This window comes from Syngnathoides biaculeatus, chromosome 22, assembly GCF_019802595.1.
Source record: "Syngnathoides biaculeatus isolate LvHL_M chromosome 22, ASM1980259v1, whole genome shotgun sequence".
Classification (NCBI taxonomy): Eukaryota; Metazoa; Chordata; class Actinopteri; order Syngnathiformes; family Syngnathidae; genus Syngnathoides; species Syngnathoides biaculeatus.
Window position 1 is genome coordinate 8,145,818 of NC_084661.1, and position 27,226 is coordinate 8,173,043.

General features: G+C 42.4%; 3 protein-coding genes across 8 annotated transcripts; all 3 read right to left on the reverse strand.

Annotated features, from left to right (window-relative positions):
* Positions 1 to 80: 80 nt before the first annotated feature.
* josd1 (Josephin domain containing 1) lies at positions 81 to 7,752 on the reverse strand. Of its 3 annotated transcripts, none has more exons than XM_061810789.1 (6): positions 7,599 to 7,752; positions 7,409 to 7,474; positions 6,491 to 7,134; positions 6,289 to 6,417; positions 4,398 to 4,592; positions 81 to 3,524 (listed from the first exon to the last, which is right to left on the reverse strand). In XM_061810789.1, exons 3-6 carry the CDS (start codon positions 6,820 to 6,822, stop codon positions 3,425 to 3,427), a joined length of 756 nt encoding a protein of 251 aa, XP_061666773.1. In that variant the 5' UTR covers positions 6,823 to 7,134; positions 7,409 to 7,474; positions 7,599 to 7,752; the 3' UTR covers positions 81 to 3,424. The 3 variants fall into 3 exon arrangements, with proteins under 3 accessions (XP_061666773.1, XP_061666775.1, XP_061666774.1); XM_061810791.1 differs by having other exon boundaries at positions 7,409 to 7,548; positions 7,627 to 7,728; XM_061810790.1 differs by lacking the exon at positions 7,599 to 7,752 and having other exon boundaries at positions 7,409 to 7,592.
* A 5,083-nt stretch (positions 7,753 to 12,835) lies between these two features.
* On the reverse strand, positions 12,836 to 18,364 carry LOC133495871 (GTPase IMAP family member 4-like). The gene is made up of 8 exons (XM_061810899.1): positions 18,234 to 18,364; positions 18,036 to 18,103; positions 17,661 to 17,738; positions 15,449 to 15,499; positions 15,294 to 15,344; positions 15,158 to 15,208; positions 14,825 to 14,875; positions 12,836 to 13,919 (listed from the first exon to the last, which is right to left on the reverse strand). The coding sequence occupies exons 2-8, from the start codon at positions 18,079 to 18,081 to the stop codon at positions 13,183 to 13,185; spliced, it is 1,065 nt and encodes a 354-aa protein (XP_061666883.1). The 5' UTR covers positions 18,082 to 18,103; positions 18,234 to 18,364; the 3' UTR covers positions 12,836 to 13,182.
* A 125-nt stretch (positions 18,365 to 18,489) lies between these two features.
* xrcc6 (X-ray repair complementing defective repair in Chinese hamster cells 6) lies at positions 18,490 to 25,431 on the reverse strand. 4 transcript variants are annotated; one of them, XM_061810897.1, is made up of 13 exons: positions 25,338 to 25,431; positions 24,939 to 25,020; positions 24,723 to 24,832; positions 24,501 to 24,642; positions 24,157 to 24,408; positions 22,772 to 22,958; positions 22,493 to 22,679; positions 20,722 to 20,890; positions 19,839 to 20,000; positions 19,621 to 19,750; positions 19,310 to 19,410; positions 19,122 to 19,238; positions 18,490 to 19,009 (listed from the first exon to the last, which is right to left on the reverse strand). In XM_061810897.1, the coding sequence occupies exons 2-13, from the start codon at positions 25,009 to 25,011 to the stop codon at positions 18,813 to 18,815; spliced, it is 1,827 nt and encodes a 608-aa protein (XP_061666881.1). In that variant the 5' UTR covers positions 25,012 to 25,020; positions 25,338 to 25,431; the 3' UTR covers positions 18,490 to 18,812. The 4 variants fall into 4 exon arrangements, with proteins under 4 accessions (XP_061666881.1, XP_061666878.1, XP_061666879.1 ...); XM_061810894.1 differs by having other exon boundaries at positions 18,490 to 19,012; XM_061810895.1 differs by having other exon boundaries at positions 18,490 to 19,012; positions 24,939 to 25,107; positions 25,338 to 25,414.
* Positions 25,432 to 27,226: the final 1,795 nt, after the last annotated feature.

Below are 27,226 nucleotides of genomic sequence, written 5' to 3' on the forward strand. Positions count from 1 at the left end.
GTTCCTTTTGACCTGTGACCCCCCCCCCCCCCCCCACGACTGTATCTGCTAATAAAACGACCACAAATAATTATTTCGGAGCAATGGCCCATTTAATACACTCGCACTGCAGCTTTGACATAAAGTGCAATTATAAGCATTTGAAATTTACACAGGAAAAAAAAAAGTGATGTAGTTTTTTTTTGTTAAAACTGGACGCTGTGATATTGATTGCTGTGGCAAAGAAAGAAACATATGACATGGCATTGGATCAGGACAGGTAAACAATCACCGTTTACAAATGATAAGCATTGTATATGACAAAAAAATCCTTGGCAGCGAGAGCGAAGACAACTTTGACGGCGCTTTGGAATACACGCGTGGAACTGCCTGTAAACAAGTTAAGGCCAATATTGTCCCGAAGGCAATACATTTCAGCTCAATCATCTCAGAGCTACGACGACAAATCTCTCATAAGGCTCATTTCACAAAACATCCACATGGCACTTTTTTTTTTTTTTTAAACGGTCACCCCCTCCGCATTGTTCGAGCAAATGAAAACAAACATTCTCTGAGGAGCTTCGAGAGCAGCTACAAGTTGGCAAGCGTGCTGACGCATCAGCAATTCTGTTTCATCATGGAACGACAAAGTCATCAGATGACTTCCATCTTCAACAGTTATTCATAAATAATCATCTTTATTTGCTTGTCCTGACACTTTTGACTGTGTAACACAAAATAAGCCTTAGTTCTGAAGTAGGACAACAACAACAAAAATTCTCAAACAGCATGCCATCGCTGTCAGGCGGAAACACGTCCAAGTATGGTCAATTTCCTATTTTCCGCTGTCAGGCGGAAACATGTCCAAATATAGTCCATTTCCTATTTTTTTATTTTTTACAAATGGATATAATTGTTCTGCCCCCATTAAAATTGTTGAAAATATTTTGAGAAAAAGAGATCAATTAACTGTCTGAGAAGTGTTGTAAAACTTCACAGTTGAGTAAAAAAAACATATGAGGTTTGGTAAGAAATGGTAGATTGTATACAAAAAACACTAAACAATCATCCTCAATTTTTGAGTCAGTTAATCTTTCATAAATTCACCCCCTCCTGCATTTTTATTTTTAAACCCATCCACTGTTTACATGCTTAGGCCAAAGGAATAAAAAACAATGCTTTGGCGCATCGGTTGGTGTTTTGGCGCCATGGAACTGCCGAGGTGAATTGAGGAGCTTCATTCGGACCGACGCGGTCCTTTGCTGCGTCGCTGTATGGCAATTAAATGAATACAATGCTCTGTTTAAATACGAGACAGTGCATTCATAAATCAAAAGAGAAGTCCCCCCCCTCTGCATTTTGGCGTAGTTTGAATTAATTACAATTTTATCTGTGCCGCTTTAAAACAAGGAACACGTGACATTCGGATGACAACGGTGGATTGGTGAGAAAACAAAAGCAAATGCAAGCAGATACACAAAACTGTGCTGTCGTCCAACAAGTACAGCCGCTAAAAGTGTTAACGTAGGGGGGGATGCACCCGCGTAAATATGAATTTATCAATGCACCGGCTGCTGCCTCGCCAGCTGCTCAGAGACCGACTTCCTGAATTTAAGTCCCTGCCACTTTGAACGGTGAACTAAAGCTACGAGCGCCAAATGTGGCTTTCCACTGTGGTACTGCATACGTCGCAACTGCAAAAAAAAAAAAAAAAACATACGGGGGGAAAAAAAGGTGATACAAAAACTCTACACTGGATAGTTTTTTTTTTTTTTTGCATGAAATGGAAGTGTGCAAACATGGTTCTGCAGTTTTTGGAATTTGTGAAATACTGTGATATACAGGAAGGCGCTACAGCATTTACTCAATATCCTTGATATCTAGCTTAAGGTACTGCACATGTACTACTGTAATACCGTACGCTGTCCTCACCAGTAAACCAATTATTCACATTAGTAGAACGTATTAGTGTCACATTTGGGCTACTATTATGCAATTAAACCGTCAACTTATTTAAAATACTATATAGTAGATACGTATCGTTGACGAGCAACCTTCTTATCAAGGGTATCAAATAGATGCAAATGGCTTTCCAGAAAACCATTTCAATAATTTTTTTTGTCCTTGATATCCAACAGAAGTTCAGAGTACTAGTACACGCTAGCAGAGAAACAATGGCATACTAGTATCGAAACTACATGTTACTCGTGGGGCAAAAGTGTGCACTACTTGACAGCTGTGTACTATTAGTTCTACAAGGGACAAAAAAATCTACTAGTTAATGTCTAGCACTTCACTAGTATAACTAGTAGCACACAAATGTCAACGAGTTCACAGTTGTGCTTAGTTAGTAACATGCAGTTGTACTGCTAGTCTTGTCAAAGTTACCTCAAATGTTTGTCGGAGGTCATACAGCAGTGGGAAAAAACACGACTACTACTACTAAGATAGTCATTGTATTAGTGGGGCAAAATTGTGCACTATTTGACAGCTGTGTACTATTAGTACTACAAGTGACAAAAAAATCTACTAGTTAATGTCTAGCAACTTCACTAATATTACTAGTAGCACACAGATGTTAACTAGTTCACAGTTGTGCTTCGTTAGTAACATGTAGTTGCTAATGTTTGCAGAAAAGTCATACAGCAGTGGAAAAAAAAAAACATTACTACTACTAAGATAGTCGTTGTACTAGTGTGCTGAATTGTCATGCTAGTGAGGACACGGCATTCTAGTAGACTGACCTTTAACCTGGAGATTAAGGATATCCAACATTTGCTCAAGCAGCTTTCCATAGTGATGTTCTCATGATACTGTAGTACTGCTGTAGCATCAAAAATACAATAGGATGCACTACCCAAAATACTCGCTAGTATCTGGTGGGTCTTGCATTTTGTTGCCACCTCAGTAGTCCTGCGTCTGCACAAAGTGTACAGTCTGCGAGACGCACTCTCGTCGTATGCAGTACAAAAAGTGTTGCGGCAAAGCAATGGCAAACGAAGAGTCAGACATTGTCGGGGGTGAACGAGAGCACGCTTTGGTGAAACTGAAGGAACGGCGAAGAAATGCTCCCCTCGGCAAAGGGCGAGACAACATTTCAAGAGTACTCCGGGACTTTGAGGATGTGAACCGTAAAAAAAGGAAAAAAAATTATATATATAAACCAGCAGATCGCAACTGAGTGAAAAATAAGTCAAGTTGTAGAAAACAAGAAAAAGAAAAAGCAGAAACTGAACAGTGTCTTCTTTGAAGTCAAGAGCTGTCATTCACTGGTCCTCCCTGGAAAGTGTTTGCTTTCGTCACCGCTTTGGAATCCGTTCGCTAGAGTTCAGCAATTGATCGTGTAAACGCCAAAGGAGGGAAAAGAAAATAAAATAAATCCACCAGTGAATAAATCTCAACGGCAGGGGAAAAGCCCGGCTGCGATTGGCTGCCCGGGGCGTTCTCAGCTGTCGGACCGCCACGTTTGTCGCGCCTCCACTTCCTCCGACACCACCAACAGAAGTTCACAGTTCTTCCCTCGCAGCTGCTGGCGGAGGAACTTCCTGGTTTGTGGTCAGGAATTACAAGAAAACAGAAGAGCCTCAGTCAAGAAAAACAACTCGCGGTCCACCTGAGGAAAAACTGCAAACCGCAAAAAAACTTCTTTCAAGGGTGGGGGAACCTTGACAAGCACCACAAGAAGCTTTTTGTTTCCAGTTGGCGTTCAAAGGGCATCACAAAGCTGGGCTGAGAAGTAAGGAAGATTTCTTATAGGCGATATCGTACAAAAGTGTACCCCCCCCCCAAAAAAAAAAAACAAAAAGAACTCTCTCCTCTAACAAACACAAAAAGCAGAATTTCTATGGAACCCATCATCCGATTTTCTAAATTCTTACTATGAGTGGGTGGGGGTGGGGGGCATGCCCAGACTCAGCATTTTGACAGATCTTGTCACATTGCAATTAAAATAATACTGTTATGGGAAAAAAAAACACTACTCAGAATACAATTAGGATTATTCTATTAAAAAAAAAAAAAAAAAAAAAAAGCAAAATAGAATCTTCACGGCGGCACGGTGGTACAGCCGGTAAAGCATTGGCCTCACAGTTCTGAGGTCCCGGGTTCGATCCCAGCCCCACCTTTGTGGAGTTTGCATGTCCTCCACGTGCCTGCGTAGGTTTCCTCCGGTTTCCTCACACAACCCAAAAACATGCATCATTAATTGGACGCTCTAAATTGCTCCTAGGTGTGATTGTGAGTGTGGCTTTTTGCCTCTATGTGCCCTGCGATAATCGGCTAGCGACCAGTTCAGGGTGTACCCCGCCTCCTGCCCGTTGACAGCTGGGATAGCCTCCAGCACTCCCCGCAACACTTGTCAAGATAAGCGTCAAAGAAAAATGCATGGAAAATCCTCCTCTCGAACCCGAGAGTTTCACCTGAGCTCATCTGGACTCCCGATGGGTTGAGGGCCACGCAGTTTGGAGTCCAGGTTGTAGTAGACGCCCGCCACCTCCCGGACCCCGATCCAGTGCTGGCGTTTGAGCGGCAGCTGCAGAGGCCCCCAGCGCAAATTGGACGGAACATTGAGAATGAAGCCGGTCACGTTGGCCAGCTCGATGCTGCCGACGTCCCTGCAGCACAACAAAGACCACGTTTGTACCTTTTGGACTGAGCGTTTTTCATCTAACCTTCCGACTTTCGGTTTTGCGAAAAACGAGCCGTTAAAAGCGGCAACCTAACGGGCTCTTCACACCTACGCGGAAAACGTACGTTTTAAAAGAAGTGGCTCACTTCACACACATTAGGACAGAATCAGTGGGGCCGAAACATGAAGTATGCATAATCAGAACTAATAAAAGTTTGCCTTTACAGAGATTGTAATTCTCAGTACCCCAACAACGTGAATTCATGTCACATCAGCCTCGGGAAAACAAACAAACAATACTTCTTTTCTGATAACCTTTTGCTGAGAGAAGCATGTCTGAGGCTAAAGTCCTGATAACAACAAAACTGATAAAAAGAAAAAAAAATAACTGAGGACTGAATATATTTGAAACTCTTCAGCGGGAGGAACATGAGGCCAAACAGGATTTTGCCTTTGAAATTCCTGTAAATGGGAACACAAGACATGGAAAAGACGTAAATATACACAATATATTTGCTAACTATGCTGTTTTGCGGACAGTAAAACAGTTCGCAGTGATTCATTCGACCTGCATTCCATTTCTATTTAAGAGGAGTAATTTGAGTCCCCCCCCCACCCCCCCGTTTTAAAGAACACTTTTAATATCACCGTATTTTCCGCACTATAAGGTGCACCCTCAATGAATGGCCTATTTTAAAACTTTTTTTTTCCAAATGTAAGGCGCATAGAATAGAAGCAACAGTAGAGGCTGGGGTTACGTTATGCATCCATCATATGAAGCTGCACTAAAGGCTCAATACTGAGCCTTGTACCGTAATTCCTGGCCCACAGAGTGCACATGGTTATAAGCCTCACCCAGTATATTTGTAAAGGAAATGGAATTTGGTACATACATATGCCGCAGCTGTGCAAAAGCCGCAAGTGCCCACATTGAAACACGAGATATTTACAAAGACTGTACACAGAAAGAGTTTAGCACTAACGCTAGTGTCGCGCTAACATTGCCGGTTAAAAAAAACAAAAAACATACCGATAAAAATCACGAAAACAAGGGAGTAATACGCTAGCGCTGTGCTAACAGGGCCGGACCGGTAAAAGTCACTTCCTCTGCACATATATTCCACCGGTCTCACTCTTACCTTTTCCGCTCGAGTGTCCCCTTGCGGCCGTTAGAAAGAATGCACAAATTAGCCGCATCACCGCATAAACCGCAGGGTTGAAAGTGTGTGAAAAAAGTCGCGTTTTATAGGCTGGAAATTACCGTATAAGGCGCACCGGATTACAAAGCACACCGTCGGCTTTTGAGAAAATTAAAGGCTTTTAGGTGCGCCTTATAGTGCGGAAAATACAGTAACTTAATGGATGGATCTGAAAACATTTTTGCATTTCTACCCTTTTATTTAAAAACCGGGCATTATTTCTAATTGGGACAATGCACAAGCATCAATTGACTATGATTGAGTTACTGTAACTTTTCAGGATATTGGTAAAAATATTTGACATTTTTTTTCAAAATTCAAAGCAGAGGTTTCCAAATGTCCAAAGTAAAACATGCCTGGGGTCGATAAAGGTTGGGAAATGCTGGGAAAAAAAAAAGTGGGTGGGAGGTGTACTCGGTTCTCGGTACTAAGCCCGTGTAAGCTAAAGCCGGCAAAGGTTTCCTTCAAGTTGACTTTACACACCTCCTTTTATCCCACCAAACTGCCTCAAAGCCCCGCGTCTGCAGGGCGGCCATGATGACGTTCACGTCGTAGTTCCCGTTTCCCAGCATGCCCTTCTTGTGAGGCGTCACCAGAGTGCTGGGGGAAAGCCTTTGAGAGAGAAAGAGAGAGCTAGGAACCCGTTAGGCGCATTCACGCGTACCGAGGTACACTTTGGTCACACCTCTGGTAGATCTCCTGCAAGGCGTCCCTGCTGAAGGCTGAGCCGTCCTGAAAGACGTTATTGAGCGCGTGCAGGGCGCACAGCTCCCGCCGCTGCTTCTCGTGGTAAATGGTCGCACGTGTGGCTGAGGCTCGAGGAAGCTGCGGCGTGGTGAGCGTGCAGGAGAAGGTGGGAATATCCTGGTGCGCTTCCCCGCACTTGCGCTCCGGCGCTCTGGCGACCCCGCCGGGGCATTTCTGCTTGCTGACCTTCCAGGGCATGCAACCCAGCTCCTGAAGGCCCCCCTTGCTCTTCCCCTTCCACTCGCCACCCGGATACGGAGCGCTGCCCATCCCGCGTCGTTCGCCGCACGCCTTCAGGTGGCTACGTCTGCATCATGACAACCATCGCCATGGTGACCACTCAGCCGCTTGGACAAGAGGACCTTTTGTGTTTTGGGTTGATTGAAGGGGGGGGGGTCGAGCCTTAATTTGGATACACAGTCTGTCTTGGATGGTAAAACTGGAAAAAACAGAAGCGGTCCGCCACAGTGACAACTGTCTCCATCCTCTATGCGATTTGGCGTTGACCGTCTTCCATCTTAGAGTTTTTTGGCTTTTTGTTCCATCAGCAGGCTGGCAAACTTCCACAGTCGATGTCAGAAACTAAAGAAACGACAAACAAGGGTCGGAGTCAGAAACCGAGGGCAGTTCGTTACGAAAAGCGAACAATCAGATTTCGGTCAGCGCAGCCCAGCATGACAACATAAACATCCTGAGCAGCTTTGGAGGAAGCTGGCAGCTCAGTTAGCTAGCAGCAACACAACAGCCTCGCAAGGAACGCGCAAGCGCACACACACACACACACACACACACACACACACATACACACACGCACACGTTCGCCTTTCCTGACGCTAAAAGCCGCAAATATACTCACCGACAGAAACACACGCGTCCAGATTGGAGCGAAACCGCAGCGGTGCCAGATTGTCTCGTCTCGTGCCTGCGCGACGATACGCGACAACGTTGTCTTGAGCAAACAAGCCTTGAGTGGCTCCTCTTTCTCTCTCTCTCTCTCTTTTAAAAAACACATTCAATAACTTGTTTATTGGGCGGCGACAACTTACCCAAGCACTTCTGTCCCCCCCTCCCTACCCGTGGGTGGCTTTGAGGGCTGTGTCCCTTTTTCCTGACGGCAGTCGTTGGCTCCTTTGTCTCCCGTGACTTTTCCCCAAGTGGCGGCTGGCTGGGTCTGGGGAGGGGGGGCGCATGCGCACCGACTTGGCCCGGGCTCCATGTTGCCGTGGCTGCGTGCGTCACTCGGCCGAGGCAGGAAAGAAAAAGGGGCGAGCGGGCGGGCTCGAACCGCACCTTTCCACCTCATTGTTTCGAATCAAATTGGGAGTCATTCCATGGGATAAAATAATTTATTAACTAAAGTTTACAACCTCCGTTCAAATATTTGGAATATTTATATTGAACTTTAGGGGAAAATCTGTTGCTTACATAACAACATAGACAGTGACCTCAGATTAATAGCAGCAAAAAATGAGGAATGCTAATGGTACCATGTTGGTATTCCGTACGAGAAGTTAATAAAGGGGAAATCCAGTGCTTTGCATGAACGGTGTATCCAATAGGTCATGTAATATGTACCCTATTTTGACAATGTGATGTTAAATCCTCTCTCATTTAATAGTGTTTTGAGAATTTTTTTATCGACAATTACGAATTTTCAGGGGCGCCGCCATTTTCGCAAGTCATATGACCTACATGTGCGGATGTGACGTGTACCGTACCCTTGTACAAGACAGCCTTAGACTCAAATTTTAAGAGTGCCATGATTCAATTAATGGTTGCTTGAAATTGGGCTAATAATGCACCGCTTCCAGTATTTTTCAAATTACAATTTCAGCCTGTATGTGTTGCTACGTCAATCTCATCTTCAGACATAGTGCTGGCGAACATGAAATATATTAGCAAAGGAAATGTTCCATAGCAGCTCACATTTAAGATGATCATCAGCTTCAACGTGTACTGATGGAGTTGTACGCTGAGTGAAAAAAAACCCATGCTCCTCGTTTTCTGAAAAACTTGATCAAATGCCCAAAGCTCAAGTGTCATGCTTATAAGCAATCAAATATAGATATTGAAAAATACATATAAAGGAGAATAACTGAGATTTTCAGATTTTTCCTCTCCATCTGACACAGAAGCTCGAAGAAGAAAACATGTCGCAGTCGAGTGAAATGAACTGGGCGATATTTCCCTATCATTTCAAACCATATTTTGGTGATATGCAATCACTTCTAACTAACAACAGACTCCCCGACAATATGTAGCGTACTCAGCATACCATACTCACCCAACTATTATTTTTTTAAATAGCTCTATAGGCACCGACCTGTCATTTTGGAACCCACGAAGCTCTCGTCCTTTGCACCCGTGCAATCCATTATTCACGACGAACCTGGTCTTTTGGAAAAGTATGAAGCGTGGATCCATCCTCCCGAGTGTTCGAGCAATATCCAGCATTACAACAAGCCGGCATTTTGGCTATCCTCCCGCAGGTAAAACTGGTATGAACACACGAAGCCACCTGAGTGCGCTCCTGCTGATAACGTCACTTCCTGTTTCTTCTCCAAAACAAATCCATCGAGAAGATTTTCATGGCGGGACATACAAAAATCCATATACGTCAAAATCATGGTTGTATGGTGAAAAAAACGGATGGGTCTTTTCCCCCCATTAATAACATACTAAATATCATGCATTACATGACAGTGAACCTTTAAAGTCAAGCATTCTGTTGAAAATAATTGCGTGACAGCCGAGTCAAGCATTCATTCCGCTTCAGTTTGTGACGTTTTTGGATGGATTTTTCCAGTTCAGGCCGGTATTTAAAATGACCATCACAAAAGACTTCCCAGAAGTACTACATAACCTTAACGTGGCATTTCAGCTGTCTTTCCGTGTAAAGCAGATTTTTCCTCCCCATCTGACACAGAAGCTCGAAGAAGAAAACATGTCGCAGTCGAGTGAAATGAACTGGGCGATATTTCCCTATCATTTCAAACCATATTTTGGTGGTATGCAATCACTTCTAACTAACAACAGACTCCCCGACAATATGTAGCGTACTCAGCATACCATACTCACTCAACTATTATTTTTTTAAATAGCTCTATAGGCACCGACCTGTCATTTTGGAACCCACGAAGCTCTCGTCCTTTGCACCCGTGCAATCCATTATTCACGACGAACCTGGTCTTTTGGAAAAGTATGAAGCGTGGATCCATCCTCCCGAGTGTTCGAGCAATATCCAGCATTACAACAAGCCGGCATTTTGGCTATCCTCCCGCAGGTAAAACTGGTATGAACACACGAAGCCACCTGAGTGCGCTCCTGCTGATTACGTCACTTCCTGTTTCTTCTCCAAAACAAATCCATCGAGAAGATTTTCATGGCGGGACATACAAAACCATATACGTCAAAATCATGGTTGTATGGTGAAAAAAACGGATGGGTCTTTTCCCCCCATTAATAACATACTAAATATCATGCATTACATGACAGTGAACCTTAAAGTCAAGCATTCTGTTGAAAATAATTGCGTGACAGCCGAGTCAAGCATCAAGCCCATTCCGCTTCAGTTTGTGACGTTTTTGGATGGATTTTTCCAGTTCAGGCCGGTATTTAAAATGACCATTACAAGAGACTTCCCAGAAGTACTACATAACCTTAACGTGGCATTTCAGCTGTCTTTCTGTGTAAAGCAATACCAACGGAAAAGCCCGCCACGCCACCCCCCCAATCCCACTTATTTGCCACCGCACAGCAAGGCCTCAGCTTAGCTAATCATCATAGCAATGTGGTGTGAAATTGTCGGAATGTAATCTCCAATGTGACGCATCTTTCTTGTTCAGCTCAAGACAAAATCGTGCAAGGGGCGCTGAACAAAAATGTGTATTTTGTGGGAGTAGGTGATTGCAGGCCATTTTATTTTGCACATCGAAAAGATGCTTGCTTCATATCCTGGCATTGCTTGCACTTTATTTTCAGTCTTATAGTTTTTTTTTTTTTTTACCTATAACAAGAACAGCTGAAGCTCTCCGATGAAAAGAGATAGTTGTGTGCTTTTAAAACACGTTTTGACTTAAGATGATCGTTTTGTGTAAAATGTTGTCACTTATCCATCCATCCCAGCTGATTATCAGATCCACAATGAGATCTTAAAATGATACACATTCATAAATACCCACTACCTATCTTGAATTTATATATATTTTTTAAAATCATGCAATACTGCAATCATTGTACAAAATTAAGAATTTTCACATGTATTCTATTCATTACTTCTTGTATGGAAAGCCTTTTGTAGGTAATAATTTCATTTATTGTTTACTATTTTTATGCATGTGCATGTTTGTCAGCAGGGGTGGGCAAAGTGTGGCCCATGGGCTACCTACCGTCCATTGGTGTTTATTCTGGCCCGCCCGCCAAATATTTACACGAACACAAGTCCATCCATCCATTTTCCTTGCCGCTTATCCTTACAAGGGTCGCGGGGAGCGCTGCAGCCTATTCCAGCTGCCAACAGGCAGGAGGCGGGGTACACCCTGAACTGGTTGCCAGCCAATCGCAGGTGACATGGAGACAGACAACAGCCGCACTCACAATTGACCCCTCCGTGGATATTGCGCAATCCGCGTCACTGACCAATCAGAGGCCAGAGATCTGCATAAACCAAAGCCCGTTTTTGCTCCCGTCATTTTCTCAGACAACATTGCATGGTCCAGTATAGGTTTAGTTAGCGTTTTATCGCGTATTTGGGTTATTTAACAAAAAATATGGTTAAGAGGTGTAGTCACGGACTTTGTAATAGTGACGACAGGTATCCTGAAAGGCTAGTTGATGGAGTTCGATTCGTACCCTTTCCAAAACCGAAGACCCAGTACGAAAAATGCCTTCGATGGATCAAACTTTGTGAAAGACCGCATCATCAACTAAATCCATCTAATATCAACCGGAACACATATGTTTGCACGAAGGTATGCCCTATATTTGACTTTCAATACATGTCTCGTATAAATGAATTTAAAGTTCTTCGCTAGCATAACATTGCTACGTGTGAACGATTGACACACTTATTCTTTGTTGAGCGATATTTAGCGATGATCAGACTGCACAAACGTATTGATTTCTTGCTGGCTCGCGGCCGAAGCTTAACCAGACTGTGTTTGCACGAAGATATGCCATGAATTTGATTTTTAGTACACGTCTTGTATAAATGAATGAGACGTTCTGCGCTAGCATAACATTGCTACGTGTGAACGATTGACACACTTATTCTTTGTTGAGCGATATTTAGCGATGATCGGACTGCACAAACGTATTGATTTCTTGCTGGCTCGCGGCCGAAAGTTAACCAGACTGTGTTTGCACGAAGATATGCCCTAAATTTGATTTTTAATACACGTCTCGTATAAATTAATGAGACCTTCTCCGCTAGCATAACACCGCTACGTGTGAACGATTGACACACTTATTCTTTGTTGAGCGATATTTAGCGATGATCGGACTGCACAAACGTATTGATTTCTTGCTGGCTCGCGGCCGAAAGTTAACCAGACTGTGTTTGCACGAAGATATGCCCTAAATTTGATTTTTAATACACGTCTCGTATAAATGAACGAGACGTTCTCCACTAGCATAACATTGCTACGTGTGAATGATTGAATGAAATCAGAAGCATGGCGTCTCTCTCAGTTAAGAATGTATTGTATTTAGAATCTATAATATATCGTTGATTTGAATGAAATCAGAAGCATGGAGTCTGTCTCAGTTCAGAATGTATTGTATTGTATTTGCCATTTTTACTGCTTGTCTTACGTCAGCGCACGTGGCGTGACGTCACTTCAGGAGGCATGGTTAAGTGCCCTGTACGGAGGGGTCAATTACACCTAGCGGCGATTTAGAGTGTTCAATTATTGTTGCATGTTTTTTGGAAGTGGGGGGAAACCGGAGTGCCCTGAGAAAACCCACGGAGGCACGGGGAGAACATGGAAACTCCACACAGGCGGGACCGGGATCGAACCCGGGTCCTCAGAACAGTGAGGCCAATGCTTTACCAACTGCTCCACTGTTCCGCCCTATGAACACAAGTTCTATATTAATTGTTACTTTAATTGATCAATTTTATTCCTTTAAATATTTAATTGTAAAACAAAATTTTAACAATAGTATAATAAAACAGTTTAACATTTTGAATTTAATCATTCATTAAAATAAATTTACAGTATTTAAAAAATAAATGTGAAAAACGTGAATGAGATTTGATCAAAAAATAATTATTTTACCAGGAAATAAAATGAAAACAAAACAAAAAATATATAAAAAAGTAAATATTTGTATAATTTATGGTCCGCAGCAATTTAGATATCGAATTGTAAACAACTTTTTTTTAAACCCCATCTACGAATGGCCTGGCCAATTTGTCTATTTTAAAAATCAAAAGTGGTCCCTAAGCGCAAACATTTGCCTGACCCTGCTGCATATGAATGCATATAAATATGTACAGTACTTGTATGTATATGATACACCTATCTATAAACACCTACAGAGGTAAGTGGCAGTGACAGTTAACGAAGCTCCGTTTTTTTGTTTTGTTGTTTTTTTTCCCTTATGATTTGATATCCACAGTGTCATCATCTACATACATTTCAGTTTTCTGCCAAGTGCAACGGTCATGACATTAAGAAGCTCTTCTCTAATGTCGTCATCCCTCCTCTGCAGCTCGTGGACGAAATGTCCCCTGAGCCCCTTCAGTTCTAGGACCCGGCCCACCAGCAGCCTGCGCGTCACGCTCTGCTCCTCTGGGGAGCGATCCGGCCTGGTGTCCAGCAACTCAGGCCTCTGACCGCACAGAGACGTCAGTCTTTTCACACCGCCGGCGTCCGTATCCAGCAGCCGCTCAAAAGTGTGCCGTCGACCCAGAAGGTCGGCGTGCGTGAGCACTGGGATAATGTGACCCCGGATGCCATCTCCAAACAGGTCCAGTACAGTTTGGATGACGTGCACAGTCTCCTGGTGTGTTGTTCCCTTGCTGGAGCGTGGCGCCTGCATCACCAGCAGGACGGCGTGAGGACCGGGGCCCACAAGCTGGACGCTCCTCAGGGCTTCTTTGGCTCTGGCTGTCTTCCCAAGCGATGCACCCAGTAGATCCGGGGTGTCGACTACAGTAAGTTCTCTACCATCCGCTATTGCCCTTCTTCTGGTGCTCTCTGTGAGAGGTTCTTCTGGTTGTTCTGCACTGAAGCCCAACAAAGTGTTTGCCACTGATGTGCGTCCTCCCCCGGCAGGGCCCACGAGGATTAGTCTGAGGTTCACTTTTAAGGGACTGGAGAGGTTCAGTCTGATGTCATTCTCCAAAGTCCCTTCACTTGATCCTTGGAGAGGTGACAACAAATGTAGGTTTGCATTTAGGTTGGATCACCAAAAAAAAAAAGAAGACGACCTTGAGTTTAATTCTTTACATGACCACTCTTGTAATGCAACTTACTTTTAGTTTTTAAAATAAATTCAAAAATCATGAATGCTTTTTTTCCCCTAGCAGTTTTTAATAATGACAAACAGCACTGTATTGTATAAAAACGCGATAAAACACAAGTGAATGTAATAAAGTAATTTTATAAAGTGTATCATGTTGTATGTGCGCCTTAAAGGGGTGTGGCCTGAAGAATGTTGCCAAGATTTACTGTAAAATCACTACTTGTTTGAAATTGTGGCAAAAATACTGAGTTATTGGAGAGCAGGGGTGTCAAACTAATTTTTGTCACGGGCCACATTGTAGTTACGGTTTCCCTCAGAGGGCCGTTAGGACTATGAATCCATAAAAAGTTTTTAATCGCCACATCATATTTGCACTCGAAATTTATGAACTAGTTTGGGAATCAGAAATCAAGGGTAATGAGTTTTTCAGCCATTATTCATGGAAGGGCATCCGGCGTAACAACTGTGCCAAACAAATATGAGCGTTCATCTGAGATGACACGCTGTGGCAACCCCTAATGGCACAAGCCGAAAGAAAGTTTATTCATGTTTGGCACCACGAAAAGGCTTATATTAATTAGCTCAACATTCTCATTTATTTGACAATTTTAAATTTTGCCCCAGATTTTCACAGGAATCATGGAAGTTGACACAGATGATTTGCCTCCGCGGGCCACACAAAATCATGTGGCAGGCCCCATCTGGCCCTCAGGCCTTGAGTTTGACACCTGTGTTGTAGCGTGTTGTATTTGAAAGCATGAACGTAGACAATGCAGAAAGATTAGAAAGTCCAAGAACTGACCAGTGATGGCTCTGATGATAGGAAGCAACCACTGTAATTTGGAGGAAAGTCCTGATGGGGGAGATTGATCATAAATTAATTAATGATAAAAATAACATTATGTCGAGTATTACTTGTCGTTGGTATAGTTAGCCAAAAACTTTAACCTTAACTGATTTCTTGATCATATGTAAAGGTTTATTCCCCCCCACACACTTTTATCAACAATATGCTTAATTACTAAAAGAATAATATAGTAACTACAGTAATTTGTTACTGAGTTTGTACGGACAGTACACACATAATTTAAATAATTCGAGACTACTAAGTCTAGAAAGTGAGAAGTGTGCTGACCTTTGATAAACTTCCAAATTCGAGACAGCCATTTACACAGGCTCTGGATCACTAGAGAAAACATAGAGGACAAGTTGTGTATGTTTTTGTCATTTGGCACAATATGAATTTAAGGGAAAATTGCGGCATGCTGTACCTCGGAGGGTCCCCACGATGCGGCTCACCCACCCCCAAAGAGCTGACAGACCTGAGCAACACAATTTGCATATTTCTTATTATACACACAGTATGTACAGTTGTGGATGTGGTAATAAAGGTACAGCATAACAGAGTAAGCGTCAATGAACTTACCAGTTAGAGAGCAGAAGAGACGAATCGGCCATCGGATCAGTGCAGGAAGGGCTGCAGATGACGGACGGGACAGCTTCACTTAAAAACATTGCCTCAACTCGCTAAAATGCTTTGAAAGTAAGCAAGTTTGCATCTACAGTGAAGCAAATAAGTATTTGAACACCCTGCCATATTGCAAGTTCTCCCACTTAGAAATCACGGAGGGGTCTGAAATCTTCATCGTAGGTGCATGTCCACTGTGAGAGAGAGAGAGCGATAATCTAAAAAGAAAAATCCAGCGATCACAATGTATGATTTTTTTAATGATTTATTTGTGTCATACAGCTGAAAAAAAGTATTTGAACACCTGAGAAAACCAATTTTAATATTTGGTACAGTAGTCTTTGTTTGCAATTACAGAGGTCAAAGGTTTCCTGTAGTTGTTCACTAGGTTTGCACACACTGCAGGAGGGATTTTGGCCCACTCCTCCACACAGATCTTCTCTAGACCAGACGGGTTTCTGGGCTGTCGCTGAGAAACTCTGAGTTTCAGCTCCCTCCAAAGATTTTCTATTGGGTTTAGGTCTGGAGACTGGCGAGGCCACGCCAGAACCTTGATCTGCTTCTTACGGAGCCACTCCTTTGTTTTCCTGGCTGTGTGCTTCGGGTCACTGTCATGCTGAAAGACCCAGCCACGACCCATCTTCAATGGTCTGCCTGAGGGAAAGAGGTTGTTCCCCAAAATCTCACAATACATGGCCGCGGTCATCCTCTCCTTAATACAGTGCAGTCGTCCTGTCCCATGTGTAGAAAAACACCTCCAAAGCATGATGCTACAACCGCCAAGCTTCACAGTAGGGATAATGTTCTTGGGATGGAACTCATCAATCGTCTTCCTCCAAACACGGTTAGTAGAATTATGACCAAAAAGTTAAATTTTGGTCTTTTTCTGACCTCTCCCATGACTCCTCTGTATCATCCAAATGGTCATTGGCAAACTTGAGACGGGCCTTGACACGTGGTGGTTTAAGCAGGGGAACCTTCCGTGCCGTGCATGATTTCAAACAATGACGTCTTAGTTTATTACCAACAGTCACCTTGGAAATGGCGGACCCAGCTTTTTTCAGGTCATTGACCAAGTCCTGTCGTGTAGTCCTGGGCTGATTCCTCAACTTTCTAAGGATCATTCAGACGCCACGAGGGGATATCTTGCATGGGGCTCCACTCCGATTGAGATTGACCATCATCTTTAGCTTCTTCCATTTTCTAATGATTGCTCCAACTGTGGACCTTTTTTCACCAAGCTGCTTGGCAATTTCCATAGCCCTTATGTTTTTTTTTTTTGTCTCTGGTGTCTTTGACAGCTCTTTTTTCTTGTCGATGTCTTACTGATTGTATGGGGTACCCAGGTGTCTTTATGCAGCTCATGACCTCACACGGGTGCATCTGATTGCGGACACGGGAGTGCAGGTGGACTTTTAAAGGCGCACTAGCAGGTCTTTGAGGGTCAGGATTCTAGCTGATAGACAGGTGTTTAAATACTTATTTGCAGCTGTATCACACAAATAAATCGTTAAAAAAAAAATCAAACATTGTGATCGCTGGATTTTTCTTTTTAGATTATCTCTCTCTCTCTCATAGTGGACATGCACCTACGATGAAAATTTCAGACCCCCTCCATGATTTCTAAGTGGGAGAACTGGCAATATAGCAGGGTGTTCAAATACTTATTTTCTACGCTGTACATGTGGTACACTTTTACCTTTTCTAGTCACATTATCCCCACTTTTACTGACGCTAAGCTCCTCGATTAACACTTTAGTCTTGTTAATGGAGTTGATGACTTTTTCACTTCTGTTGCCAGTGGTTTATGTGTTAAAAGGGGGCAATAAATTTACAGTTATGCAAGCCGTACACTGAGTGCTTAACATTGTAGCAACGTGTTATTGTTTTCTGTATTATCCCATGGAAACAATGACAGTCATATGAGGGGTGCTCTCACTTTTGTGAGTTACTGAGTAATACATGCAAGCCCCACACACTACTCTCTGGAGGAGGACAAATTTAAATAGTAGGACAAATCAATGCAAATCTATTCAGTATCCCAACTTGAGTTTAGTGATTTTCCTGCCTTCAGTCTGTGCGGGGATGATAACACGAGAGCAGTTATGGTTTATCTAACAGGGTATTTTTTTCAAACTGAAGCTAACCGGTATGTCAACGTGTGACTGACTCTGTGAGAATCTGTAGAGAAGATACCCCACCACGGTGAAAGCTCCCAACTGGGCATTGCTGCCGCTCAGCCACCAGCCTAAAAAGAAACATAAGGAAGACATGAGCATGAATTGACCTGAAAATGTTCTTCCGGATGAATGGATACGCAAACCTACAAGCACATTCTAAAATATCATCATATCAAACATCTTCCCCAGACAAGAGGAAGTTATTACAAGGAGGGTGGCTAAAGTCACATTTCCTTCTATTTTCACTTCCTGCAGAGCAGGCATCCCAAAAATATTTCTGCCCTCAGTGTGTGTTTATGGAGTATATTTACAATGCATAAATACTGTATATTGTAGTAAACAATGAGGATAAATTCGTGTCATACCTGTAACTGCATCTTCAGTGTTGCTGGTTTCACACTTGCAATCCATTTCTTAAGCAAACCGACGACCCCTGAGCACAACAAAACACGAGTCGATAAAAGCACGCCCAGCTTTGGGTTAAACATTCATTCTCAACGATTGGCTAATACGCCGCTGAAAGCTGAAACGTGCAGACAGGTTGTTTACAAAATCCGTTTTACCTCAAGAAAGATTGACCTGGTGCTTTTAGCAAGTCAAACTTTGATCACTGACTTTGACTGTGATGTCTTCTTTGCCTGCCCCCAACAAGAACACACAGCTTATGCTAATGTGCTCCGCAACCAAACACTGCAGTGGTATGCCACACATGCCGCAGTCTTTCTTTCGTTTGACACACCTTCTTGGTGGGACAAGTAGAACTGGAAATGTTACTACGATGTACTGAGCTGCAGTTAAAAAATAAAAAAAAAGTCAAGATGAGTTATACAAAGTTTTATTTCTGCAAACAGTTGTCATGAAGTACCATAGTTTACATCACATGGCAATTTTTTAAAAGTGAGGCTGCGATACCGTGGTATAAAGAGACAGATTACAGATATATCAGCAATGGCATTCCAGCATCCAGTGTGTGGACAAATGTACCCCGAGCAAAAAAATAAGCATGTTTTAGAGAGACTGCAAAGCCTTTCCAGTCATTTAAAATGATTGGTCACGCGTCTCCAAAAGGATATTCACAGCCACGACTATCAGGCATAACTTTCTCCAAGAAAAATGAGCACAGTTGGTCACGATCTCGAGCCTCATGTGGCCAGTTGGTTAATCAGAGCATCCATCAGCTCTTGCTTCTTGGTGCCAGTGGTCCGAATGCCAAACTGCTTGCAGGCCTCCTTGAGCACTGGCACAGTCATCTTTCCCAGAGTTCCTTTGAGTATGTGGGCTCTCACTTCATCTTCCGAAACCTCCACTTTGGGCTTCTTCTCTGCTGTACTGCCAGCATCTGCTTTAAGTCATGAGAGTCAACAATGAAATTAAAAGAAGATAGCAAAGATGGCACTGCCCACCAGCACAGTTCAGTAACAATCACTGCAAATAGTTTCACAACGACTCACCCGCTTTACGTTTGGCTCCAGGTTTGGTGTCCGGGTTATAGTCTGCAGGATAGACAAGATCTTTAAAGTCCTGGACCAGAGGCCCCAGACGGCGGTCAATCTGGTCCACTTTTGGCACTGAAACAGACAGCAGTAAAAATGAGGTCACAGCTTGACAAATAATGAATTTAGTGTGGCTTTTGTCTTACTGATGAGGTCTTCTGTGTCGTCTGGAGCCATCATATCCAAAGCCAAGGCCTCCAAGTTCCTGTAGTGTTGCTGCAGGACAGGATTCTCAAATGCCTCGCTCCTGCATGATGTTATAGAGAATGGGTGGGTGAAAAACAACTGTACAATCCACTGTAAAAGTGGCACCATAAATTCTGCTTCAACAACGATAAATTGCTCACAAACGGCTCCTATATGCAATCACGTATCAAGAAGGTGTACGTTTATGTTGTATCTTCTATTATAACAAATCTCCTTAGAAATGACCTTTTTGGACAGAAGCTGTCCCTACCTGTACTTGAAGCGGAGCTTATGTACAATCTCCCTCATCTTGTCCACCTGCGTTTGGGAAGCACACAGAGTCTGTGGGGGATCCAGATTCCGCAAATCATCAGCAAACGGGAGGAAGATGACATTGAAACCTGATGAAGATGGAAGATGAGAGATAAACTTAAGTATTACCCTTCCTTCCTGGGCTGTTTATCTTCCTTTGCACTGGCATTGTAGTACCTGGTGGCGTCGTCTGGACCTTCCTCTCGTCCAGCTCCTCTTTCTGAGGCACCAAGGCGACAAATCGAGGCGGATAATTTCTTCGGGAAATGCAGCGACACAGAGCAAAGACGTTCCTCTCGATGCACTTTGTCAAGAGTGCTGAGAACAGACAGGAGCTTCCTGGCAAGAAAAAAAGATTACCGTAATTCCCGGCCTACAGAGTGCACCTGAATACTCGCCCCACCAAGTACATTTGTAAAGGAAATACCATTTGGTACATACATATGCCGCAGCTGTGTTAAAGCCGCAAATGCCCACATCAAAACTCAAGATATTTACAAAAAAGACGGTATACAGAAATAGTTTAACGCTAGCTAGCTAGCGCTAACAGTGCCGGTTAAAATAAAACTTACCGGTGTATATCAATGAGACACGCCAATAACACATCAACAACACATTAGCACAGCGCTAACGGTAGCACAGCACTAACAGGGCCGGTAAAAGTCACCTACTCGGCACATATACTCCACTGGTCTCATTCTTACCTTTTCCGCTCGAGTGCCCCCTTGCGGGCGTTAGAAAAAATGCACAAATTAGCCGCATTACCGCATAAACCGCAGGTTTGAAAGCGTGTGAAAAAAGTCGCGGCTTGTAGGCCAGAAATGACTGTATTTGCATAACATAACAAAATGTAAATAAACTGATGTCTGCCAGCATGCTAGAATACAAATAAACACTAAAAATTTGAAGAAAAAAAAGCTGCCAATGTGACTAAAACAAAATGATCTATTAAAAGCATCTTCCAATTGATTCATTCATTACAGACTAATTCCATGACATTCTGATAAAGTAGAACATCTGCATAGGGCAGCTCATGATTAACATTAACATCGGGCATTACCTTTGACTTCGCCCTCCTCAGGATAGAGGAAGACAGCGGGACGAATATGGTGGTGCACTTTGAGATTTTCCATCGCTTTGAATCCGATTAAAAACAAACCGGGATCGTCAAACTTCTTGATGGCGTCCACCTCTTCTCTCTCCATCACTATTTGCTTATTACCATACACCTGCAACAGAGAGCAGGGCATTCCTCCTGAAAACCCTCAAGCCTGAAAAAGTATCTTATTTCATTAATCTGTGTCGAGTTCAAGGAAGGAAAGTTCATTAAACAATTCATATTTTGTGTGAATGTCGAACTGAACTTGATTCATTTGTGCCTGATGAACGGAGTTGTGAATGTGCTCATTCTGGTGTTAAAAAAAAAGTTTCCAAGAGAAAGTTTATTTTCATTGAAGAGTGGCAGGTTTTGTGAGGAACATCCAGGACAAACCCGTCTTAACACGCAAAATACGAGCCTTCATAATTGTGTCGGCGGATAAACGCTGTATTTGGCAAACGATTTCAGTGTCGAGAGAATGCTTTGTGTGTTCAGGCACACTGCGTAAATGGGGGTGAACGTGCGCTACTGTGGTTTTTTTTTTTGGTACCACAGTACATCATTGTAGAAACTGATCGTAATTTTCGGCCTACAAGCCGCGACTTTTTTCACACGCTTTCAACCCTGTGGTTTATGCGGTGATGCGACAAATCTGCATTTTTTTTCTAATGACCGCAAGGGGCAGGCACTCGAGCGGAAAAGGCAAGAATGAGACCGGTGGAATATATGTGCCGAGGAAGGGACTTTCACCGGCCCTGTTAGCGCTGTGTTAGCGTGTTGCTGCTGTGTTACTGACGTGTCTCAGTGATATTTACCGGTAAGTTTTATTTTAACCGGCCTTGTCAGCGTTAGCGCTAAACTCTTTCTGTGTACCGTCCTTCTTTGTAAATATCTTGTGTTTGAATGTGGGTTTCAATGTGGGCACTTGCGGGTTTTACACAGCTGCGGCGTATTTATGTACCAAATGGTATTTCCTTAACAAATGTACTCGGTGAGGTGTGTAACCAGGGGTTCTCTGTAGGCCGGGAATTACGGTACAAAGAAAATGAGTGGCAACAATGGGAAAATGAAATGGGCAAAAGCCCGTGAGTAGCACATTGAGGAAAAAAAAAACAAAACGTATGAGCTAGTTCAGTGTTGGAATGGTAAACTTTGTTTAAAAATTAAAATTACTGTATGAACTGAACTAGTTACAAAAGCGAACACAGAGCTGCTATCTATAAAAACTGACACCCCACCCACCCCCCAAAAAGCAGTCTAAAACAGCCGATTAACCAGATCTCTAAACGTCAAAATTAAAACTCAGCTCATTATTCTGTCAACAAACAAATAACTCTTGACAGATTGAATTGCAGAATTTATGGATTAACTTTAGTTTTGGTTTCTGTTCTGTGCAATGTTCTTGTATATCTTGCATGCTATTTATATAGTACAGTAATTTATATAACAATTACTGTTGAAATGACACAACTTTTCCCATTGAAGGCCAAATAAAGGTTATCTTGTATTGCAAATATTCATTAGTAATAATTTATTTTTGAACTGGCTACATTGTGAAGTGACATGCGCAGTGACGTAATAATTAATTTCCGTTTCAGACCCACGTCAATGTTCAGTGATTTCCCGAACAAAATACTGTACTGACGTTCCGTAATATTTGGCAGCTCTGTCAAATGAACTTCAAACTAGTCGGCATTGAAAATGAACTTTTCCAACACTGCTATGTTGCTACCTGGGCTTTCTTTATCTCACTGGGCAACAGCAGGCTTCCTGTTTGAGTATGGAAGGTGCGAGTTTTGCTCCGGACCGGCTCGTTGCTTTCCCTGTACAGCCTGATGGCGTTTGGTTTCCGAGCTGTCACTGCGATGGAGTACATTCCGACGGCGACACTTACGCCCTCACCGAGACACAGATTGAGCCTGAAGAAAAGGATTGAGAAGAATAAAGGGGAGATCTGTCAAAGAAAAACAAATATGGAAAACAAAACGTGGAGATGCGACTGAAAAGCTACCGGGCAATCGTTCTCTTTCTCAGCTCCTTGGCCCGCACTCTCTTCTGGAGATCTTCCAGTTTTTCACAAGGCTCAATCTGCAGGCCCAGGTCACTCTCATCCTCTGGTGGTGTTACGACATCACGGAAGAAGAGGGAGACGTCGAAGCCACCTGCTTTCTTCAGGTGCATTAGTTCTATGACAACACCTGGGGAAAAAAAAAAAAAAAGGACAAACTTATACCCAGATTACTTACAGGTTTCAAACTCAAGACCCGTAGGCAAGAGCAAGGCTTTCCATGTCATTTTACGTGATCCGCAGTGACTTGCCACAAGTTTTCCACGGTTTTTATTCAAATTCTGTCAACTGCCAAAGGAGTTATGAAGGTTCCCATGGAGACCATGTAAGGTTCAGAGACAATACAGTAAGTGTACTCGCACCACCCGCCTATAATTCATAATGTTGTACCAATTATTGCTGGACTTGTCTGCAGCCTTCATTTCTAAATATAAACAATTGATGTTGCAAACCCAAAAAGAAAAGATTTAAACTGTTGATGTTGTCTCGGTCATATTTTGTGCCAATACTGAACTGAACTTAGTTAATTTCTGTTTGATTAACGTAACTCAGAACACGCTCATTCTGGCATCAAATAGTTTTTCAAAGGAAATTTCATTTTCATTTAAGAGAAAGACTTCCCATTAATTTTACGTTGATGGGAATTTTTGTCTACTTTACCAGGATCATATTTGTGAGTTTACACACTGATGTTGGAGAACATGGCCTGGATTCACTGTCCACTAGAAATCAACTGAAAGGTGTTCTGCTGGGTTGAGGCCAGAACTCTGTGCAAGCCAGTCAAGTTCATCCATAACCAATTCTCTCATCCATATCATGATGGACCTTGCTTTGTGCACTGGTGCACAGACATGTGGGAACGGGAAGGGGTAATCCTCAAGCTGTTTACATAGTCCAAAATCTATTGGTATGTGGCTAGAGTTTATCTGGAGGTCAGGGGCTAATTTTTTTTGAACATTTAAAACAGTTTAGAGATGGTTGCTTCTTTTCTGTTCTGACATAACTGTGCATTAGTGCCAAAATCACAGTTCAAAAATACACAGATCAGTTTGATGTGGATTACATTGATTGACCAGCACAATCCTGACGTCAACCACATAGAACAGTTTATCAGTGTTTAACCTCACATATGCGCTTCTGGAAAAAATGTCCTAAATTCCCTAGACACACTCCTAAACTTTGTGGAAAACCTTCTCAATTTAGGCTGTTATAACTGCAGAGGGTGGACCAATGTCATATTAAATTATTGATGAAGTATACCATGTCATTTAAATTAATCTCTGAGTCAGGGAGATTTTCAAAACAGCCATTCGCTTCTTGTGACGTACCAGTCTCTCTGAGGTCACTGGCTTGTGTGCGAGCCTGTCGATCTTTAGTACTGTCTCCCCCGTGGGGTTGATCCCTGCAGGTAAAGATGAGGAGGGTTTTGTGCCCTAGGCGTAGCTTGCAGTCCCGGTACAGATTGGCACAACACCACAGTGCGTCGCACAATGACGTTTCGTCACTGCCCATGGTCTCTGCTGCCAACAGCGCACCCTTTTCTCCACGTAGTGCGTCGACTTGTTGCACTCGCTTTGCACCTGTGAAAACAACGATGGATGTATCGAGAGATAAGCAATAGATAAGAATCAGTACATCCTTGAACTGTTTACATGGTAGAGCAATGTCTCACCAAGTTCACTCAGGCTGTGGTACACATAGACATGCTTGAAAGACTTGGTAGGGTCTTTGCTCTGCTTGGTGCCATAGAAAACCAATGCTACAAGGTCTCCGGGACTGCTTATGATCTTCCTGGTGTACACGTTGCGTACCACCTGTAAAAAAGACAAAACACTTTTGAGCTGAGGCATACTGTATGTGCAGTATAAGACCAGACTGTAAATGAGTTACTTACTTGCATGCTCATGTCAAAATTTGACAGCTCTCCATCCTCTCCTTTGATGAACATTTCCTTTGACGCATCCACCAAGAAAATTAAACAGTCTCTCCCAGTGGTTTTGTAATCTAAGAAAGAAAAAGAATGGCATTTTTTTTCTCAGTTTGTAAGAGTGAAAAACATTGTAAAAGAGCAGAATTCAATTTTAGAGTGCAAAAGATGCATTCCTAGCACCTTCTGGTTGCTCTCCCTCCTCCTGTGCGCCATCGTCATCCTCATTGCGGAAGTAGGCGTTCCACTGTGCCATTGTTGACGTCTGGCACAAAAGAGTCACTTCCAATGTTTTGTTATTGTGGCTTGCTCTAAAATCTTCAATATAGTGGTCACACAATCCACCTAAGAACTAACGGAGTGTTAAGGTTCATATGACAGAATCACGTCAATTCCTCCGCTACGAAGGATGCTATCTTAGCTTAGTTTAGCTTGGTTTAGCCAATGTTCCCTTATTTGGATTTAGATATGGCAGCGATGCATTCAATTATTCTACCACCGCACAAAGAAATATTAGGTTTAAACGGATAATCGGCCCGTATCTTCATGTATGTAACTATGTGAGGCAGCAAAATTACTTACTGGATGATTTAGAGAGAGTTCAGGCAAGAAATCCAACACTTTTCGACGACAGCAGTTGTGCGTGGAGCGCGCTCCTGGTCAACGATTGGTCAGATGTGTCGAGATGAGAAATTGACCAATCACATTCTAATAGGCGGAGTTATCTTCCCACTGGGGGTGTTTCAAGAAGTCATTTCTCAGGGCTGGGGTTTTAATGTTTTGATTTTTTTTACAAGTGTAATATTTTATTAATTTCTTTGAATGCTGCAGGGAAAGACGGCGATACCTATTCATCCTTTTATTATCTTAAATTTATATTCACACGATTAACAATTGAGAAACACGTTTTATTTTCCATTATTTTGCTCATCCCAGTGCAGTAATTGTACTTTTGTTGCTGTAGTTCTTTTTATATTAAAGTTACAAAATAGCATACCAAACTTGTACATTTGCGGACACCAGCTATTAAAAAGTTCGCCTCATCAGTGCTGCTAATGTACTTTGGCCTGTAAGTGCACAACGTAGTACGGATTGATAGTACGTAATACCGATGAAACCAAAGCAACAGTAATGTCCTAAAAAACAAATAAGAAGTTGTAAAATGAACATAAATCCCGTAAAAAGTTGTGTAAATTTAACGTCTCCAAGATTGCGTGGTCCATGATTTTTTTTTAATTTCTGTAATACGGCAAAAAGCCACAAAGTGGCACTGTACACTTATAATTGAATAGCCGCCTCTCAAGGTCATGGGTTCATTCCTGGCAAACTTCCTTGTGATGCTTGGATCTTCTGCCTTTACTTGTGTGCTCTTTTTCAAGGTATTCTGGGTTCATCCAACTATCAAAATGTATGCCATCTGAAGACCCAGGATTTGTCGTGTTTAATAGAAAAGTAAAAAAGCAAGGCTCCTACACCCCATCTGTTGCATCTGCCTCATCATTGACCCCAATGTAAGTGGTCGATACCACTGAAAGTGTACTCAGTTCTTGCATTTGCACATTTATGTTGATACAATGATGTCTGACTTGGAACTTTTACCACTGCAAAATTCCGTAAAATGTTTTGTGCTGTGCGTGATTCTGTTAACGAACAACAGCAATCAAAAGTTGGCGGGGTCAATAAACCAATACCATCAACACTGTAGTATTTGTGCTATTACTGTGAACTCCCGACGAAGTGAACCGCTAGTTGACCTTTTCAGAAAGGCCAAGCACATCTTTGATCAATGTACATAAACTTCAGAGTAGTTTTTCCATCTTTAATTAATCTCTTAAAAAGTTGAATTGGTTACTGTACAGTTTCTGCAAAGGACAGTAATGTTACTGCTGCTTTATTTTTGTCGAAAACATATTACAGTAGTACTTGGTTTTGCTCCATAGTGGATTTAGTTGGTTGTAATTGTTCTTATCAAGTTGTTACCTATGTCATATTTCCATACTTGCTGTAGCTCGTATTTAAGTTACAGTACAGTTTGAGATGCTACAAATTACACACTTAAACTGCAGGGGGCTTTACATAATGCACACTTCTTCGTTGAATACATTGCCCGCTTGTCACTTCTTCAGGTTGTAATACTAAAAAAAACTAACACAAAAAAATAATAACTTCAATTGTATGGCGATCCTGTGGTTGTTTTTCTAGTGCCATATTGAAATTGTACCACTGCAACATAAACTACATTGGAATAATGTAACATACAGTACCAAAGGCCTACTTAAACCACCTCATTTGCACATGAAGTAAAGCGCATACTATACAAAATAATAAATTCTGTTTGACTCTGACATCAACTATAATAAATCCTAAGGAATACAGTAAATACTACGGAAAGCCCTTTTCCAACTAATCGTGTACAAAAGGTACGGAGCTTCACATTTGAGTTTTACAAAGCGGAGATTTTCACAAAACAT

Bases quoted from the DNA above. Each gene is read 5' to 3' on its own strand.
- xrcc6 (XM_061810894.1), bottom strand. From the start codon at position 25,011: ATGGCACAGTGGAACGCCTACTTCCGCAATGAGGATGACGATGGCGCA. The intron at 24,643-24,722 runs GTAAGTAACTCA...TCTTTTTTACAG, and splicing joins ATTTTGACATGAGCATGCAA to GTGGTACGCAACGTGTACAC. The intron at 24,409-24,500 runs GTGAGACATTGC...TTGTTTTCACAG, and splicing joins CCACAGCCTGAGTGAACTTG to GTGCAAAGCGAGTGCAACAA.
- josd1 (XM_061810789.1), bottom strand. From the start codon at position 6,822: ATGGGCAGCGCTCCGTATCCGGGTGGCGAGTGGAAGGGGAAGAGCAAG. The intron at 4,593-6,288 runs GTGTGTAAAGTC...GTTGTGCTGCAG, and splicing joins GTTTGGTGGGATAAAAGGAG to GGACGTCGGCAGCATCGAGC. The intron at 3,525-4,397 runs GTGAAACTCTCG...ACCACAAACCAG, and splicing joins GGGAGTCCAGATGAGCTCAG to GAAGTTCCTCCGCCAGCAGC.
- LOC133495871 (XM_061810899.1), bottom strand. From the start codon at position 18,081: ATGGATTGCAAGTGTGAAACCAGCAACACTGAAGATGCAGTTACAG. The intron at 17,739-18,035 runs GTATGACACGAA...GTTTCTTTTTAG, and splicing joins CACTGAAGATGCAGTTACAG to GCTGGTGGCTGAGCGGCAGC. The intron at 15,500-17,660 runs GTCAGTCACACG...CGTCATCTGCAG, and splicing joins TCTCTACAGATTCTCACAGA to CCCTTCCTGCACTGATCCGA.